Raw genomic sequence first — 19,048 nt, forward strand, 5'->3', positions numbered from 1 at the left:
TGATTATGTTCCCCTCAACATCAGCACAGAGCCGCAGAAGGAGACAGGTCTTTGAAAGGAGGTCTGAGGAGGCCCCCAGTAACTGCACAAAGGTAAAAACAAGCTTGCTGAGAAAAAGTAAGTAGTTGAGAAGAGGGAGCAGAGGGAGACAGAGACTAAAAGGGTGGTGAGCAATATGAAAATGTCCTAATGAAGCTATTGTTATGAATTAATTGATATATACTAATTACAAAAGAAAAGAATATATAGCCGGGCGGTGGTTGTGCACACGCGAGGCTGGGCAGGAGCAAAGGCAGAAAGATCTCTGTGAGTTCGAGGCTAGCCCGGTCTACAAAGTGAGTTCCAGGACAGCCAGAGCTGTTACACAGAGAAACCCTGCCTCCAAAAACCAAAATCAAAAAAAAAAAAAATCTATATCTATATATATATCTCCATTCACCAAAGCTAGGACCCGAAGGTGTCTCCCCTAAAGCATGAAGACACTCGAAAACTGAAGGCAGAAGCAGGTCCCCGGAGCCTGCCGGCCAGACTTTCACTACCATAGCTTCCTCTTGGTGCTCACGTCAGACAGGTGACCTAGGACCGACCCTTGCTCAGCGTCTACCCTGGCTCCAGCCTCTTTATCCCTCCAAGCCAATTGCACTCAGCCTGCAAGGAGGCTCTCATCCGGGGCTCCACGCCAGCCCTGTCGTCATAGTTACCGCCAGAGCCCCACCCCTTCCTCGCCGTTCGGCCCCGCCCCTCAGAACCCGGAAGCGGGAGGCGCGCCCAGGGAGCTACGGGTTTCAGACCTGGGAGGCGGCAGCCTCTGGCTGCTCGGCCGCGCGCCCCCTCTGCCTGCTGCGCCCGCGGAACCTCTTCTCTGCAGCCGCCGGTGTCACCCGCTCCCCGCCGCTTGCCTCCGCAGCGCCCTAACTGGGGCGAAGAGCCATTTGGGCTGGAGAGAAACGGACGCGGGGGTGGCCACGGCAGGTGAGGGGCAGGCCTTGGAAAGCCGGAGTGTGGGTGTGTGGTGCGTGTACGGTTGTAGGTGGGTGTGTATCGAACATGCGTGACTTATGAGCGTAGTCCACGAGTGGGCCGGTCCTTGTGACCATGCACGTGATCCATAACCGTGTGTGTATGTGTCTGTGTCTAAGGCCCAGCCTTGGTTCATTGCGGATGGTCGGTGTGCCTATGAGCCCCCTATTGTGTGGCTTTGGCTGTAACTAGTGGGATTCAGGGCGGCCCCTACGGGGGTTGGTGCACAGAAGTCTTAATCAGACGTCCGTATTTCAAGGGGACGAGTGGGGCCGTGGGGCAGAAGCTCAGGAACATTTGGTTTCAGTAAACTTTTAAGGACTGAGTAGAGGCTAGTTGTTCAGAGATCCTGCCTTACGCCAGGTGTGAGGTTTGTTAATGACTCATGACAAACGGCAGGAGTGTCTCATTTTCTTCTTTCCCAGAGAGATGTGCTCATGCAGTTACTTTGTCTCTATCTGCAACTGTCCAGCTCCTCTTGGTGCAATGATTCCACAGACTAGGAAGTTATCTAAGAGCTATGTCTGAATTTTCAAACGCTTTTATAATAGGACCTCGAGAAGAGGCATCAGAAGATGCCATGCAGGCAGTGTCTCCTGTGCTGACATTTAGAGATAAGTGGATAGGTTCCTGGAGAAAGGGATAAATCTTTCCTGAAGAAATCGCCCCCAAAGAAAGATAGCTATTTAATACACACAGGTGTGGCGAGAGGTGAAGATCTGCAGTAAATAGCCAGCTGCAGGGCTTTAGGTGTAGTTTAGTGGCAGAAGCTCCTGCTTAGCATTCCCGAGGCCATAGGTTCAATCCCCAGCACTGATAATTATAGCTGTGTCACCTGAAGGCTCTCAAGTTCCAACACTTCTTTATTGGTTGTAATAACAATCACAGATTGTCCCTATGTAAGCCCATTATAGATTGAGATAAAGGGCCATCAATATGTGACTGCCCATGTGAAGTAAACAATTGTAAAGGTGATTTCCTCAGCTGTAAGGTACAGGTTTTACTGAAACCCTGAAGGACAAGTGCATGCTCATATAGCAGATTTATTGTCTAGCAATACAAGGTCCAGAAAGGACGGGGTGTCCTCAGCATCCTGGAGGAGGGGTTTCCTTAATCGTGCTTGAAGCTTATCTCTGGCCCTTTCCCTGCTGGCGTGAATAAGTGCTTTTGTTTCATAAAGAACTGGATCAAGCCTGTCCCGAGCTCACCGCCCACATTCTCTCTTCATCCCGACCAGTTTGGTCACAATCTCAGCTAACTTTCTGGGCCCTGGACAGAATGTTTCTCCTGTGCCTTGGAAAAGCATCCGACTTGGGCGAATGAAAGAGAGCTAGAACAGACTCCTTCTCACACCGCCACAGCTGCCGTCCCTTGCAGCAGGTGCCCCTTTCGTCCTTCCTAGCCGTCAGCTGGCCACATGCAGCATCTGTCTCGGCACAAGTGTTAGGATCACTCGTCTTCACAAAAGTGTCCTCACAGCGGGGTAAAACCTCCTATCTATCAAGATTAGATATGAACCTTACAATCCTGAGGCGGTTGTGAATTACACTGAAGGCTTTGGTAAGGACTTCCCTTCTACCCACTGCTGTGGGAAAGTGGATAACTCAGTGCGCTGTGTGTCTGCCTATGTGTTTGTGCTGTAGTTTGGGTTACGGATTGCCTCTGAGTCCAAAACTATGAACAGTTTTTATCGTAAGTTTGTTGATTCTAGAAGTAAACTTTAACAAGCTGATTGATATTTTGAAGCAAGGTCTCACCTATCACTGTATAGCCCTGGCTGACTTGTATATGTACCTCAGGATGGCCTTGAACTCAGAGATCTGTCTTCCTCCCTTAGTGCTGGGATTAAAGATGTGCGCCATAATACCTGACTGTTTCATGTATTTTTAATATTCCCTCCTGCAGAAATTGTTTCTAGAAAATGTTTCCAGTGGTAGTGCGTAGATGCTATCTGTGGGGTATTTCAAGTCAGAGTATGAAATATTCCCTAATTAACTGTATGTGCTGCTGGTTGCTTTCATTTAAAAAGTAATAGTTTACAGGAGACAGAAGAGGTAGATTGACTAAAATTTATTACATAAATGCATGAAATTATCAAATCATAAGAATTTTTAAAGCCGGGCGGTGGTGGCGCACGCCTTTAATTCCAGCACTCAGGAGGCAGAGGCAGGCGGATCTCTGGAGTTCGAGGCCAGCCTGGTCTACAAGAGCTAGTTCCAGGACAGGCACCAAAGCTACAGAGAAACCCTGTCTCGAAAAACCAAAAAAAAAAAAAGAAAAATAATTTTTAAAAGTAGTGGCAGTCATGTTGCAAAAACAGTTTAAATGACTTAGATATTTTTAAACATGTTAATATTTAAGATAAGATGGATTTTGTTAAAGATTGTGTTTTTTGTTTTAGTGTTATTAACCAATTCTGAGCACACTGGTTTCAGCATCAGATTGGTGGTGATTTACTTTGCATTTTTATTTTTATTTTATTTATTTATTTATTTTGATTTTTCGACACAGGGTTTCTCCATAGCTTTTGGTTCCTGTCCTGGAACTAGGTCTTGTAGACCAGGCTGGCCTCGAACTCACAGAGATCCGCCTGCCTCTGCCTCCTGAGTGCTGGGATTAAAGGCGTGCGCCACCACCGCCCGGCTACTTTGCATTTTTAAATAATTTAACAATTTTAGCCGAGCAGTGGTTGCACACACCTTTAATCCCAACACTCCAGAGACAGAAGTGGGTGGATCTCTGTGAGTTTGAGGTCAGCCTGGTCTATAGAGTGAGTTCCAGGACAGTTGGGAGTACACAGAGAAATCCCTCCTCAAAACAAAACAAAAGAAAACAAAATTACAATTTAACAACCCTCTCTTAAAACTGGTGGTGGCGCAAGCCTTTAATCCCAGCACTCGGGAGGCAGAGGCAGGTGGATCTCTGTGAGTTCGAGACCAGCCTGGTCTACAAGAGCTAGTTCCAGGACAGGCTCCAAAACGACAGAGAAACCCTGTCTCGAAAAACCAAAAAAAAAAAAAAAGTGTCTCCCTTTGCTTTGAGATGAGAGACCGTTGTCCTGCTAGCACTGTAATTAGAGTTTAATACTGCACTGTCTACATTCACAGTCTCCTGGATGTTCAGTTTAGTGATTCTCAAAGTTAGCATTCAGTGTTGTGTCCCTGAGGGAGGCACAGAGAATGAGGAAGTGTTCCCTTGAGTTTACAATCCTCTGCCCTGTGTCAGTCTGAGAGCTTTTTCTAAAATGGAGATTCAAAGGCATCCTAGAGTTAAGTCCTGCTCTTGAAGCAGGGAACATCATGCAAGGCAAGTATTTGAATCTTCATCTTCTCTGGTAGGTGGGCACAAGTGCCTGTCTTGGCAATAAGAATCTTCAGCAGGGAACCTTACTTTCAGGTTCCTGTTACGGCATTATATGGTGGAGCAGAGGATACCCAGTTCACAGCCCGGCAGTAACAGGATTAGGGAGGGGTTCTCGGGGGGCCTTGTTCATCTCTTTAGGACTTAGTCATCCCTCAGTCAGCAGATCAGGTGGGCTGACTGCCAAACCATTCTTGACTCTGGGGAAGCAAAGATGAATCCCACAGAGGAAACAAGTGCATAGGTCATGGAGCCATCAAAACCAAAAGACATACCTTTTTTCCTTAGAGACAAACATTTTGTTGTATGTTACAGCATATTTGCATTTATGGCACAGGTATTTCAGAGAGACTTTTTGTAACTTTTCAGCACTTGGGAATTGAATGCAGGGCTTCATGCATGCCAGGCAGGTGCTCTATTACACCCAATTACATCTCAGCTTATGTGCCTTTTAGTATCGGTGAGAACGATATATTTGCATTCCCCACTGGGTATTAACTACATGTGAACTAAAGTTAGATTTGTGGCATATTATTACAAGCTTACTAACCCCTTTATCATATATATCCTATAAACAGATAGGAAGTTATTAAAATGGATTCTTTTGTTGTTTTGTTTTTTGAGATAGGATTTCTTTGTGTAACAGCTCTGACTGTCCTGGAACTAGTTCTGTAGACCAGGCTGGCCTCAAACTCAGAGATCCACCTGCCTCTGCCTCCTGAGTGCTGGGATTACAGGCGTGTGCCACCATCGCCCCATTTAAAATGGATTCTTTTTTTTTTTTGGGGGGGGGGGTTTCGAGACAGGGTTTCTCTGTGGTTTTGGAGCCTGTCCTGGAACTAGCTCTTGTAGACCAGGCTGGTCTCGAACTCACAGAGATCTGCCTGCCTCTGCCTCCCGAGTGCTGGGATTAAAGGCGTGCGCCACCACCGCCCGGCTTAAAATGGATTCTTAAGATGCTGTCAGAAGCCGGGAGGTGGTTCTCTAGTTTAAGTCTGTACTGATGAGGTAAACAGCCCCTTTTGCTGGTTAAAGTTTTGTCGGTGCAGCTAGACCAGCCTCTGCATTGAGTTCAGATGTGATAAGAATTTTCACTGTGAAACTGTTACCTGTTTTTATTTCAGGGTTCACCTCCATTTCCACTCATCATGGGGGAGATCAAAGTCTCTCCAGATTACAATTGGTTTAGAAGCACAGTTCCCCTTAAGAAGGCAAGTATGCTTTTACTGCTGTTCGTAGTCACTAATCGTCATGTGTGTGGTTCAGAAGCTGTGCCTCAGTACTGTGTGAGAGCGAAGGTTACTGCTGAATGCTGTGATTGGGTGTTTTAGAGTGTTAAGGTCACTGCTTCCCTGTCATATGCAGTATCTTTGGAGACTGACTGCAGTGGGATCAAGTGTGATGATTTTCTTGTTTGCAATTCCTTTTACATCCTCAGCCTTGGATAATGTAGTGAAATGCTCGCAGCAACATCTATACGGTAAGTACAGTCATTTCTGTTTCCGTTCCTGAAACGTAAGCTTCATAGAACTGTGTGTGCAGTGATGCTGTGACAAAAACCGTGACCAAGGCAACTTAAAAGACTTTACTTGGGGGTTTCGGTTTTAGAAGGATCGAGTCTCTGGTTCTCACGGCAAGGAATGTGGTAGGCAGGCCTGGTGCTGGAGCAGTGGCTGAGTACTTATGTCCTGATCAACAAGCTCGAGGTGAAGAAAGACATACTGGGAGTCCTTTGACACCTCAAAGCCCACGCCCACCGACACATCCCCTCTCACAAGGCCACACGTTCCCAAACAGTTCCCCTAACTGAAGACCAAGTATTGAAATGTCTCATCTCACACCACAGATGTATACTTACTCAGCCTTGGTCATCCTCCGGAGCCCATTTGCTTGGGATGTTTGTAAATCCTCAACAGTTCAATTGAAATTTGTTTTTGATTATGAATAAGCCCCATGCTACTCCTAGACAAAGGGCTGATCCCCCTGCAGCAGCATTCGAATACTGTGGTCTCAGGATCATCTGTGTTGTGTGTTAATCATTTTAGCAAGACAAGACAGCTAAGACAGTATTGTGCAAGTATGAATTCATATAGACATCTGAGCTTCATTTTGCTCAGGCATAGGCTTCCTGCAAATAGGCCAGGCACTGTTGTGGAGACTCCTCGGGCATCTTATTTAATTCTTCCAACAGTGAGACAAGACGGGTGCTAGGGTACATATTTTATAGACAAGAAACCTGAGGTCCGTGGAGTTAATTAGCATACTAGAGATCATGTAGCCTGCTAGACTTTGGCTTGAAAATCAGATTAATCTGGCTTCAAAGTTAGACAACCTCGGGCTGCTTACTAGGGGAACCCCCTTCCCTTTTTGCTTCCTAAGAGACTGTTGCCATCATGGAAAAAGTAGGGTCCTTCTGCCTCACCCCTCCCTTCAAGTAACTACCATGAGTTTCTCTTGATAGACTCACTTCCTCAGCAAGCTGATTGCCAGCCCCAAGACACCAAACCAACTAAATAGTCTTAGAAGTCATTTCATTTCATTGATAGTTTGTTACCCCCACCCCCCAATTATCTGTCAGGATAAATTTGCTTGAAATTTCATGGTACTTTGGTTTTAAGTTGTCAAGCAGAGCCGATGGTGGTAGCGCATGCTTTTAATCCCAGCACTTGGGAGCCGAAGCAGGCAGATCTCTAAATTCGAGGCCAGCCTGGTCTACAGAGAGAGTTCCAGGACAGTCAGGGCTACACAGAGAAATTCTGTCTTGAAAAACAAAACACAAAAAGGTTGTCAAGCAGATTCTGTGTGTTCTGAAGAAGCTCTGATGAAACTGACATTCAGAGAATTCAGGGGAAGTTGAAGCTAAATACTCGTGGTATTTCTGGCTCATGTTCAGAGTGCCTCTGTCACTTCAGAGCACGCTGTTTCAGAGTGTGCACGAGCTGCTATTTCAGACCCTCATGTTTGTGTTACTCCCCTTCCAAGTTCGATCAGTCAAACAAGTCCATCCCTGGAAGACTGAGGTCTGTGCTCGTCTTACCTGATTTTGCAAGATTGGGATTCGTTGTGCGGGCTGGAAAGGTCATTGGTTTTGTTGTGTGCTTTTTTAAACCACAATCACAAGGGGACCTAGGAATCAAAACAAATGGCAAACACAAAGGTCAAGTATTGTCACCATCTGGGGAAGGCCAGGTGGAAATTATTTGGAGTCCCTGGACTTTACCTTGTCCCATTTGTCAGCTCTTAGTGACCCCAGTGACCCCGGTTAGTCAGCTGCTCCCCACAGATGGACACGAGTCCACAGTCCTGCTAGCTAGAATTCAGAACAGAAAAAAAAAAAAGATGGATATTGTTTTTACTGTTGAATGTTGGCGCAGTGAAGTATAGTAACAGCTAGCCGGCACTGAGTAACCCCCACTGTCTGCATTTCTGGGTGATGTGCTTGACTCGCCTCGTTTCATCCTTTCTTCCCTGTCAGGAATCACAAAGGCCTCTGGTGACCTCGTCTTCCTCCCATCCCTAAAACAACTGCTTTCTCCCCCTTCCCATCCTCAAGTGAATGTTGAAGCCTTTCCTAGGACAGTGACACACACACCTACCTGGTCCTCATCCGTGGATGAAATCCCTCCCTCCCTCTCGGCTTTGCTCGAGATTGGATCCTGAAGCTTCTGGGATCTGTCTAGCCTCTCCCCAGAGTGGGTTCTCAGTTCCTCCCGGCCTGCCCTGTTCAGTCTCTGACCCTGCTGACCCTCGCCAGTCCTCTGGGCCAGCACTTAAGAATGACTGCAAACTGCTCTTGTGTACACACACACGCACGCACACACATGCATGCGCACACACGGAAAATATAAAATGCCATGTAGAGTTTACTGTTTAGTGATAAACAAAACAGACTTGCTCTTACTCTGGGTAGGCAGGTCAGTTAAAAAGAGAAAAGGTGACTCTTGGGAAGTTGACAAAACACACTGAAGAAAGAAAAGGAAACCAAAGCAGTTTACTGTGGGGTGCCCATCTGTGACCCCCATGTTACCCTGGAACAAACGTGGCAGCTCTGTTAACATTGTCAGTGACTATTAAAACCAGCACCTTCAAACCCCGGTTCACAAGATTTTCCTTTGTCCCCTTTTAACTTTCCCTCCAGATAATCGTAGATGACGACGACAGTAAGATATGGTCACTCTATGACGCTGGCCCCAGAAGCATCCGGTGCCCTCTCATCTTCCTCCCTCCTGTCAGCGGGACGGCAGATGTGTTTTTCCAGCAGGTCTTGGCTCTGACTGGCTGGGGTTATCGGGTGATAGCTGTAAGTATGACGCTTCAGCATTGAAACTCGGGCTCGTGGCCCTTGGCCCTTCTGCTTCTCACTAACTATAGTAATGGGAGCTTTTTATCTGGAGTCAGATTGTGTTCTCCTGTTTTATTTTTCAGTCATGGCCGAGAGCTCTGCACCACTAAGCTGTGCGCCCTGCGCTTGTTTCCTCTTTTAAAGTATCCTCAAGGTGTCATCGGAAAGGCTTTGTTCCCAAGTATTATTCCTTAGCAGAGTTAGGGCTTGCTCTTATCTCCCACTGTTCCTTCTGAATTTTCTCTCTAGAGTAAGAGTGTTTACGTGGAAGATGCTGCTGCCTGTGACAGAGGTTGTGATGCCCATGCCTCAACACAGGTTGGTGAGAAAGAGCCTGTCTGCAGCTTTGTATAGCCGCAGTGGCCTCTGGGACCTGTGGTGTTCCGTTCCCCAGCTCCCTATGGAGTGCCGCTGTTGTGATCCAGTCGGTCACTGTCTGAGGGAGAGAGAAAGCGGTCAGCTACCTTCTGTTGGAAGGGGAATTAGTTACTTGGCATGTTACTGGGACAGAGCACTTGACAGAAGCAACATGAGGAGGGAAGGGTTTGCATGACTCACAGTCAAGGGTACAGATCATCATGGCGGGCGTGAGGGCTGCGAGGGCTTGGGGCAGGTGGTTGTGTTGCGACTGCAGGTAGCGGCAGAGAGAAAGCTTGCTTTTGTGTTCGGTCTGTGACCCCAGCTCGTGTGATGGATAGTCCCTCAGCCTCATCTGGATAGTCCCTCACCACACCTCCTATAGAGCCGACTGTCCATATTAACCATCATGGAAGGAAACTGGCTTACACATGGGGGTCCCATTAGAAAATCCGAGTGCTCTTTGTCTTGACAGCCCTTCTCTTGAGAGAACAATTGTTTCCAGCGCTGCTCCAGGTGCTCTCTGGCATCATCTCTCACATCTTCCACCATTCCTCAGATGGTGTGAGTCTTGGGTTAACTTCCTGTGTCCTGGGTGCTCGGTCATCCTTCACACACAGCACACACACACACATACACACCAGGAGAGTGAGCACCCAAGCCCTCCACAGCCATGCATGGAGCCTGAGCTGCCCTCAGGAGTCTGTCCTCTAGAAAGCAAATGATGACAGGGCTTCCTGCCTCACACTGGCCGGTTTCAGAGGCCTTACCTCTGATTTTCTTTGCCTTTGAGGTTCCTTTCTGGTTTAGTTTGATTTGGTTTGGGTGACGGGGTTGGGTGTGGTGTTGAGACAAGTTCTCTCTGTGTAGCCCTGACTGTTCTAGAACTAGTTCTGTAGACCAGTGTGGCTTCAGACTCACAGATCCACCTGCCTCTGTTTTCTCAGTGCCAGGAACCAAGGTGTGAGTCAGCACACCCTGCAGGATTCTTTTGAAAATTATGCTTGCTTGTTTGTTTAGTGTCTGTCTGTCTGTGCATCTGTGTATGTGCACGTGTGCGTGCCCGAGGAGCTGTACTCCTGTAACTGAACCTGTCATCGATTGTGAGCTGACCAGAGTGGATTCTGGAAACCAAACTTGGGTCCTCTGGAAGAGCAGCCAGTGCTCTTAACCACTGAGCCGTCTCCAGCTCTGAAGAATGTAATACAGTCTGTCAGTTTACTCAGCTTTACTGTCTTAACTGTGCATGTGGGAAGAGGGTATTAAATTGTGTACAACTTTATTACCTTTAAATGTAGTTGGGTTTGGTCTTGGGGATTAAACTCAGAACCTATGTAAGCTGGGCACATGTCTACCACTGAGTCAAGCCCTGGTCTTAGTGTGAAGACTTTCAAATGAAAGCCTTTATAAATAAATACACTTTCTTTGAGGGTGCCATCTACATCCTATCGAGAAGCCTTCTCCACAAAGATAATTGTATAATAAAATATATTATATCAAGTCCAAAATTATCCTATAATTTACATAGCAGGATCTATCCTACTGATTTTTTTAAAATGACAATAAAAATCTGAGGGGCCGGGCGGTGGTGGCGCACGCCTTTAATCCCAGCACTTGGGAGGCAGAGGCAGGCGGATCTCTGTGAGTTTGAGACCAGCCTGGTCTACAAGAGCTAGTTCCAGGATAGGCTCCAAAGCCACAGAGAAACCCTGTCTCGAAAAACCAAAAAAAATAAATAAAAATAAAAATCTGAGGGCTTGAAACAACAAAACAAGATTGTTGGTAGGGTTTATGTATTTGTAAATGAGGCCAGAGATAGAGCTCAGTGATAAAGGACTTGTTGAGTGTGTGTGCGTGCGCGCTGCATGCAAAGAAATTCTTAGGGGACAAGGCTCAGTCCCTAGAAATGCGTTTGTTGCTTATACTTTTGTCTTCATTATCAGCAGTGCTACCAGACAGGCTTTTTAGGGTCTTTTGTCATAGTGAAAGTACGGAAATCGGAAAAACTAAGAAGATTGCAAAGGACCATTTTATTGAACAGTTCCTTAAAGAATCCTACTAAGGGGAGGGGCTTTCTTAAGGAAAGATTTTATCTCCAGTTCTCCTGGCTCTTTGAACCTCATGTTCTCAAGAATGAAATTGGGTTTCTTTACCTGGAGGAATTCTGCAGGAGTTGTTCTTGCCCTTCAGTCTATTTGAAAAGGAAATTGATACGTATTGAGATTTTTTTTTATTTATTTATTTTTTTTTGGTTTTTCGAGACAGGGTTTCTCTGTAGCTTTGGTGCCTGTCCCGGAACTAGCTCTGTAGACCAGGCTGGCCTCGAACTCACAGAGATCCACCTGCCTCTGCCTCCCGAGTGCTGGGATTAAAGGTGTGCGCCACCACCGCCCGGCTATGTATTGAGATTTTTGTATATGGGCTGGAGAGATGGCTCAGTGGTTAAGCACACTGACTGCTCTTCCAGAGGGCTTGGGTTCAGTTCTTAGAACCAACGTGGCAGCATGCAGGCATCTGTAACGGCAGCCCCAGGAGACCTGACAGCTCTTCTGGTCTCTATTGGCACCCACATGCATGTGGCGTTCAGACACAAGCACACACCTAAAGATACACACTTTGAAAAAGAAGCAAAGGCGGGCAATGGGAAATGTTGTCATGTGATTCCTGAACTATTCAAATATTAATTAGTGGCATTTGAAGTTTTTAACATAAAATTTCTATTTCAGTTGCAGTATCCAGTTTATTGGGATCATCTTGAATTCTGTGATGGATTCAGAAAACTTTTAGACCACTTACAGTTGGATAAAGTGAGTACCTACACTAATAACATGTAATGTCTGTGCATCTTATAAAGGCTAGGTTGTCTTTTATTTTTTTAGTAATAGCTTTATTGTGATACAATTCACATATCACACAGTGTACTGTTTTTAAAGTAGAAAGTCACATATTTAAAATTCCAAGATATATTTGTAGCTGTCAACACTGTCAACTTTGGAGCCTTTTTTCACCCCCCACCAAAGGAAATTTTTTGAACCAATGAGATGGTAGAGATTGGGCTGATGAGATGATAAAGGCACTTGTCACCAAAGTCACCAAGGGGCCACATGGTAGGTGGAGAACTGTGGCTTGCCCTGGTGCCAGTTATACATTGGGCGCCAGTTGTGGGGGTCTCTGTGACTGCCAAGGCCAGCAGAACAACAGTCCAAGTGAGATAAGAAGGCAGTCAGGGTCAACACAACTAGTAGCCAGTGGAGAGTGTGACACCGTGGTGTATTTTAGGCATATTCAAGCATAGCATTCGAAACGTTTCTGGTGATAATTATCTTGTGCTGTGTGCGCAATAGAGCTTAAGGCATATCAAAATTCTCCTGGAGTACATGTGACATCATCCATAACGATGTGTTCTGTAGATTGACCACGTGTGACATCATAAGGGTCTCGGGGAGGATCTGATCTGGTTTCTGTCACACAGATAGCACAAAGGGCACCAGGCTGTTAACCACCTTCCAGCCTTCTGGGAGGAAAATGTACACATCTCCCTTTGAAGAGACAGCCCTTCATGTTTAACATTCCTGGTTTCCCTAGTGCTTTCCTGTGAGCACAAGGACCTCTGTGCCTCCTCCACCCTCCGACCTCCACAAGCGTGCCATGGCACATGTGCACCTGCACACACTTTTTTTTTAACACAGGAAAGTTATTATCAGTTGTCCCCCATCTTTCCTCCTAACTCTGCAACCTCTATGACCTTATCTGCTCTGGACATTTTACTTAAGTGTAGTTATATGAGAACTGGCTTTTTCTGCTTAGCATAGTGTGTCTGAGGTCCTTTCCAATGCAGCATGGGTCAGCACAGGTTGAGCAGCCCTGTCTGAAATGCTTGAGATGGTGGCTCAGATTTTGGAGTAGTCACATACAGTTTATCTGTTGAGTGTCCCTGATCTGAAGATCCAAAATGCTGTATAATCTGAGATTTTATCAGAATTATGTCCTCAAAAAGATTTTGGTTTTAGGGCATGCACTGGCTGGTTTTGTGTGTCATCTTGACACAAGCTAGAGTCATCAGAGAGGAAAGGCCTCCATGAGCTCCAGCTATAAGGCATTTTCTCAATTAGTGATTGATGGGGGAGGAGCCCAGTCTATTGTGGGTGTGTCCACCCCTGGGACTGGTGGTCCTGCTTTCTATAAGAAAGCAAGCTGACCAAGCCATGAGGAGCAAGCCAGTGAACAGTACTCCTCCATGGCCTCTGCATCAGCTCCTGCCTCCAGGTTCCTGCCCAGTTTCAGTTCCCATCCTGACTTCCATCGGTGACGAATAGTGCTATAGAAGTGTAAGGTAAAGAAACCCTTTCCTTCCCAACTTGCTTTTTTTGTCTTGGTGTTTCGTCACAGCAATCGAAACTCTAACAGGGCATTAGATCATCGTTCTGTTTCAGTGAGACAGCCTCATAGCCCAGGTTGGCCTCAAGGTCACTGTATAGTCAAGCATGACCTTGAACTCTAGGTCTTCTACCTCCCAGTGCCTGGAGGATTAGAGGTGTGATCTGCAATCCATGAGGCTGGATTTTAGAAACCTGACTGGGGTGACAAGAGCATGAAGAAAGGACCGGCACGTATACAGAAAAGCTGGGTTTGGGTGAGCCATGCGCTCTGATGGAGATGTACCAGTGAAACCTCAACGAGTTTATTGTAAACCACTCAACAAGGAGGCGGGTTTTGCTAGTCTCAGGAGGTAGTGGGGAGCAGTTTCAGGTTGCAGTCATCCAGAAGGAGGAAGCTGTGGTTGATAGTGTCTGCATACACTGGTTTTAGCTGAAGGTCCGTTGTTCATCAGCACTCTTGTCTGGTCCGAGGGAAGGCTTTACTAGTCCCATGGGTCCTTGACATGGCTGTGCACATGTCAGTGATAAACATCCACTCGCTTCCACAGCCGTGTCCAGTTTGATTTTCTGGGGTTTTTGTTTGCTTGTTTAAGACTTGTATTAGTGTACACACAGCTATGTGTACTTGCAGAGGTCGCAGAGGGGGTTGGGTGTCCCGTCACTCTCCATCTATTCCTCCGAGGCAGGGTCTGGGGCTACACGTATGGGCAGTACACTGGCTTGTCCCATGGCTGTTGGGATCCAAACTCTGCAACAAGCACTCTTAACTGCTGAGCCATGGTTTTTTTTTTTTTTTTGCTTTTTCGAGACAGGGTTTCTCTGTGGTTTTGGAGTCTGTCCTGGAACTAGCTCTTGTAGACCAGGCTTGAGCCATGTCTTTAACCTTCCCTGTGTTGTTCTCTTGATGGGGTGTACACATTTATTTTAATGTCTGTACGTTTCTAACTGTTGTTGCCGTTTCAGCCTGCTAGGTAGTGGTGGCATACTCTGTGGTTCACAAAAATTGAAGCAACTCAGTGTTTTAGGATCCGCCTTGTGTTTGTGTATAATTAGGTCCATCTGTTTGGGGCATCTTTGGGAGGCTTTTTGGCTCAGAAATTTGCTGAATACACTCACAAGTCTCCACGAGTCCACTCCCTCATCCTCTGCAATGCCTTCAGTGACACATCTATTTTCAACCAAACGTGGACTGCAAACAGGTAAGAACATAGTTTTAAATGTTGGCTTTGGGGGAGTTTTGATTCAGTGGCAATAGAAGGTGGACCAGGAAAAGAATGCCGTGAACGCCACATTCAGCTCTTCCTTTACTCGGTTTGGGCTCAGCGTGTAGTCATGTGTTTTCACAGTCTCTCTGGAGCCCCACAGATGGTGTTCTGTCCTTACTTGTAAGAGCAGTTCTCTAGATGGACAGTTTCGTGTGGATTTTCCCATTTTTCTGTCACGCTCTGCTATTAATTTTCATAGTTTGCTTTCCTTTTCTGGGCTGTTGCCCTGAGGGGTGATGGAGAAAGATGAGAGCACTCAGTTCACGGTGGTGTGATCATGGCACTTCATGTCCCTTCTCCAGAAAATTTTACATCATAGAATTTCTGTAGGAGCTACCAGTAAGGTACCAGGTTCCCCTCAACAATCCTTTCATTGATTTTAACATTTTATTTTTAATCTTTGCCTGTGTGAATGCGAGCCATGGGGCAATCAGGACCCCTTGGGTGTGAGTCCTGACGTTCACTACTGTGTATGCCCTGGTAACTGTCCCCATGGGCTTCTAGGGAGTCTCCCTTCTTGCTGTAGGTGTTCTAGAATGACAGGCTTATGCTCCTGCTTCCGGCTTTGTGTGGTTTCCAGGGATCTGAACCCGCTTTCATGGCAGACACTTACTCCATTGAGTCATCTTCCCAGCCTGGCTTTAACATTTTACTTGATAAATTAGATGGTCTCTTCAGGCAAACATGTACTCGGCAGGAAGGCTAGTCTCTGAACACACATCCATTTACTTCCCACTTGAAAAAGACCCAGTGAATTAAGGACAAGTTGTTGGGGTAAGGGAAAGGATTTGGTAAGTCGCAAGACCCAGAAGACCAGGGTCCCAAACGATCACCTTAACAGAGACTTTTATTTTATTGTGTGTTAGAACAGGTTTTAAGCTTTTATTGTGGAGACCTAGTAATGTGTTGATTAGAAGGGCTAGCTGTTTTAAATGCTGAGAAAGATCTGTGTCCTCAAGGAAGCCCAGGCCTTCCCAGCAAAGGGCACCAGCTGTTCTTCCTGCTGTGTTGATATCTAGTCCATAGCCCTGTGGGACAAGGGCACTGCTCCGGGGCTTTCTTAATGAGGAGAGGTGATTTCAAAATGGAATTGCTTGTTGAAGAAATCCTGCCCTGCTCTGGTGAACTTCTGTGTAACCATCCCAGCAAAACCAGCTTTGGCTGTATACTGAGCAGCGTTCTGGCTTGGGGCTTTAACTACAGACCTGGTTAAAGGTGAAAAGTCAGCCTTCCTCCTTGTTCTAGGGGCACACCCACTGTTACTCTTTGGAATTAGCCCAGGACAGGGATGGATTTGCACCATCCCCATTCACTGTACCACAGGATAAAAGCCTTCCTGTGTAGTTTCTGGGTAAGACCTCAGGCCGCATCTCTATGTCTTACTTAATATATCTAGTAAATTCCTCGCTAAAGGGAAAAATCTTGAACAGAAGTCTTGTAGGACTCAGCCATTTTGAATGGATTAGTCATCTTCCCCTAACACAGGAGGTTGTGTCAGAATGCAAGGGGCTACCTCTCTGTGCAACCGCCAAGAGGGAAGGCTAAGTGCTACCAGTGTCTGTCACCAACCTCTACCACGTGACAGTTCAGGACACGAGAGTCTGGTGCCAACATTTTGCCCCATAGTGCTGGATCCACAGTCTAATCTAGGTCTAGGCCCTTTGACAGATGGCTTCTCGAAAGCACTTGAGTTGGGCTGGTTCACTTTGCTGCATGCTCATGTTCTTCTCTTGCTCCTGGGAGGCTTGTAGGACCTGCTCACCAGGCAGAAATGGGTGGGTGGCTGTAGTTTATGCAGCCTCCTAGAGGCAAACTTGGATAAAGGTTAATATCGCCCCAGTGTTTTGCATACCCAGTCACCCATGGTCCTTGACCTTGACTAAGTCAGCATATTCTCCTACAAAGGGAGAGATCTCAAGTGACCTATCACATAGAACAGTGTTACATTTATTACTGATATGTGTGAGTGTAGGCACTTATCCAGAGTGCTTTGGGAGGTTAAAGGGCAACTTTCGGGAATCTGTTCTTCCTACTTCATCGAGGCAGTGTTGTTGGTAGTTATTTTACTTCTTTGGTGGGCCCGACACCCAGCTCCCAAATAAATAATACACACAGAGGCTTAGTCTTTCTTAAGAATGCCTGGCTTTCACTTGGCTTATTTCTAGCCAACTTTCCTTAACTTGAATTATTCCATCTACCTTTTGCCTCTGGGCTTTTCCTTTTCTTCCATTCTTACTCCATGGCTGACTGGCCGGCCCCTAGCATCCTGCTCTCCTTGTTCTCTTGTTCCTTTTTCTCTCTGATTGGCAGCCCCACCTGTCATTTCTTCTGCCTTGCTATTGGCCATTCAGCGCTTTATTAGACAATCAGGTATCTTAGGCAAAGTAACACAGCTTCACAGAATTAAACAAACACAACATAAAAGAATGTGACACATTCTGAAACAAATGTTCCACAGCATAAAGAAACATAAACACATCTTAATAATATTCAGCCTGGCGTGATAGTGCATATCTTTAATCCCAGCACTTGGAGGGCCGAAGCAGGCAGATCTCTGTGAGTTCAAGGCCAGCATAGTTTACAAAGCAAGTTCCAGGACAGCCAGAGCTATTGCATAAAGAAAAAAAAATATTCTACAACAGCAGGGTCTCTGTTTCTGTAAAGCTACATACTTGTGGCTGGCTGGCCAGCAAGCATTTGGACGCTTCTTCTGCTTCCCGTCTCACAGTAGGAGTGCTGGGATAGCAGGTGCTTGCCACCATGTGTGACTTTTTCATGGGTTTTAGACCAGAACTCAGGTTGCGCAGGTGCTATTTATTCCAAGTTGGTTTCTTGATAGACTTTGCAACAGTTTTCTCTTGGCCTTTTTCATTGCCTAGGGCCTTGTAGAAGAGTGTAATTTTCAAGTAATATATTTTAGACACTAGTTATGTGACAGCTGGGGTGCAAGAAGGTCCATTGTTCTTTTAAGATTTTATTTTTAAAAATACTACATGCACACATGTGAGTGCAGGTGCCCATGGAGTCCAGAAGAGGTCATCAGAGCCCCTGGAGTTACAGGCCTTTTTACAGTCCCCAACATGAATGCTGGGAACAAAGCAATGGGTTCTTTTAACTGCCAAGTCATTCCCCCCACCCTGGCACTGGCTATAAGGAACCAAATTCCAGGATATTTTCCTTAAAAGTTCTTTAACAATACAAGTCCAATAGGCCTTTAGCCATATAGAAAATGTATCCACAAAACTCACAGAGGTCTTAGAGCAGTGGAGGGACACTAACTTGCCTCTCTTTGCTGGATCCCAGAGGTTTGATTGTATCTCCCTTCAGATTTTTAACACATACTAGTTTTGTTGCTTGGGAAGGGACTCAATGTGTAATTGTATAGTCCTGATCTCTCAGAAGTCCTCTTGCCTCTGCCTCCTGGGTGCTAGGATTAAAAAGTGTGCATCCCCACGCCTGATGTTGGAGGGTTTTGTTTTGATATATATATATATACACACATATAAATTTTATTTTTTTAAGGTACAAGTGCTCTGCCTGCCCATATGCCTGCAAGCCAGAAGAGGTCATCAGATACTATTATAGATGGTTATGAGCCACCATGTAGTTGCTGGGAATTGAACTCAGGATCTCTGGAAAAGCAGCCAGTGCTGCTGCTGCTCCTCCTCTTCCCTCCTTCCTTCTCCGTTTTGTTTTTTTCAAAACAGGGTTTCTCTGTAGCTTTGAAGCCTGTCCTGGAACTAGCTCTTGTAGACTAGGCTGGCCTGGAACTCTCAGAGATCTGCTGTCTCTGTCTCCCAAGTGCTGGGATTAAAGGCCTGTGCCACCACTGCCTGCCGGACAGCAGCCAGGGTTTTTAACTGCTGAGCCATCTCTCCAGCCCCCTGTGTTTGAGTTTTTGAGACAAGGTCTCAAATGTAGTCCAGACTGGTTTCAAAATCTTCCTGCCTCTGTTCCCCTAGTGCTGGGATTACAGGCATATCACTAAACTGGTGCAGACCAGGAAATTCAGGGTGGCGTGTTAAACAGCCCTGCATAAAATGAGCCAGCGGACATTCCTACCCATTGGGAGACTGTTGTGCAGAGGGGATGCTGTGTCACAGTCTCTGCAAGGGCTTCCTAGGTCAGAGTCACCTCTGGAGCACAGCCTTTCCATTAGGACTAGTGGTCAAAAGTGAAACCCTAGGGGCTTGGTAAGAGTGCTTGTGCAGCAAACATAAGGGCCTGAGTTAAGGTCCCCAGCACCCGTGTATAAGCAGGGCCCATCCACACTATCACCCCAGTGCTGGGTAGGGTAGGGGTGGAGATAGGATTCCTCGCCAGAC

At 46.3% G+C, this 19,048-nt stretch overlaps 1 protein-coding gene across 1 annotated transcript in view; it reads left to right on the top strand.

The window, feature by feature from the left end:
• Window positions 1-752: 752 nt before the first annotated feature.
• The window catches only part of Spg21 (SPG21 abhydrolase domain containing, maspardin), a 33,607-nt gene continuing 15,311 nt past the window's right edge, over window positions 753-19,048 (top strand). Inside the window, exons 1-5 of the mRNA XM_057767230.1 lie at window positions 753-972; window positions 5,505-5,591; window positions 8,519-8,680; window positions 11,806-11,886; window positions 14,512-14,657. Coding sequence (XP_057623213.1) covers window positions 5,529-5,591; window positions 8,519-8,680; window positions 11,806-11,886; window positions 14,512-14,657 — 452 coding nt within the window. The 5' untranslated portion in view covers window positions 753-972; window positions 5,505-5,528. The remainder of the gene's footprint in view (window positions 973-5,504; window positions 5,592-8,518; window positions 8,681-11,805; window positions 11,887-14,511; window positions 14,658-19,048) is intronic.

This window comes from Chionomys nivalis, chromosome 4 (assembly GCF_950005125.1).
Source record: "Chionomys nivalis chromosome 4, mChiNiv1.1, whole genome shotgun sequence".
NCBI lineage: Eukaryota > Metazoa > Chordata > Mammalia > Rodentia > Cricetidae > Chionomys > Chionomys nivalis.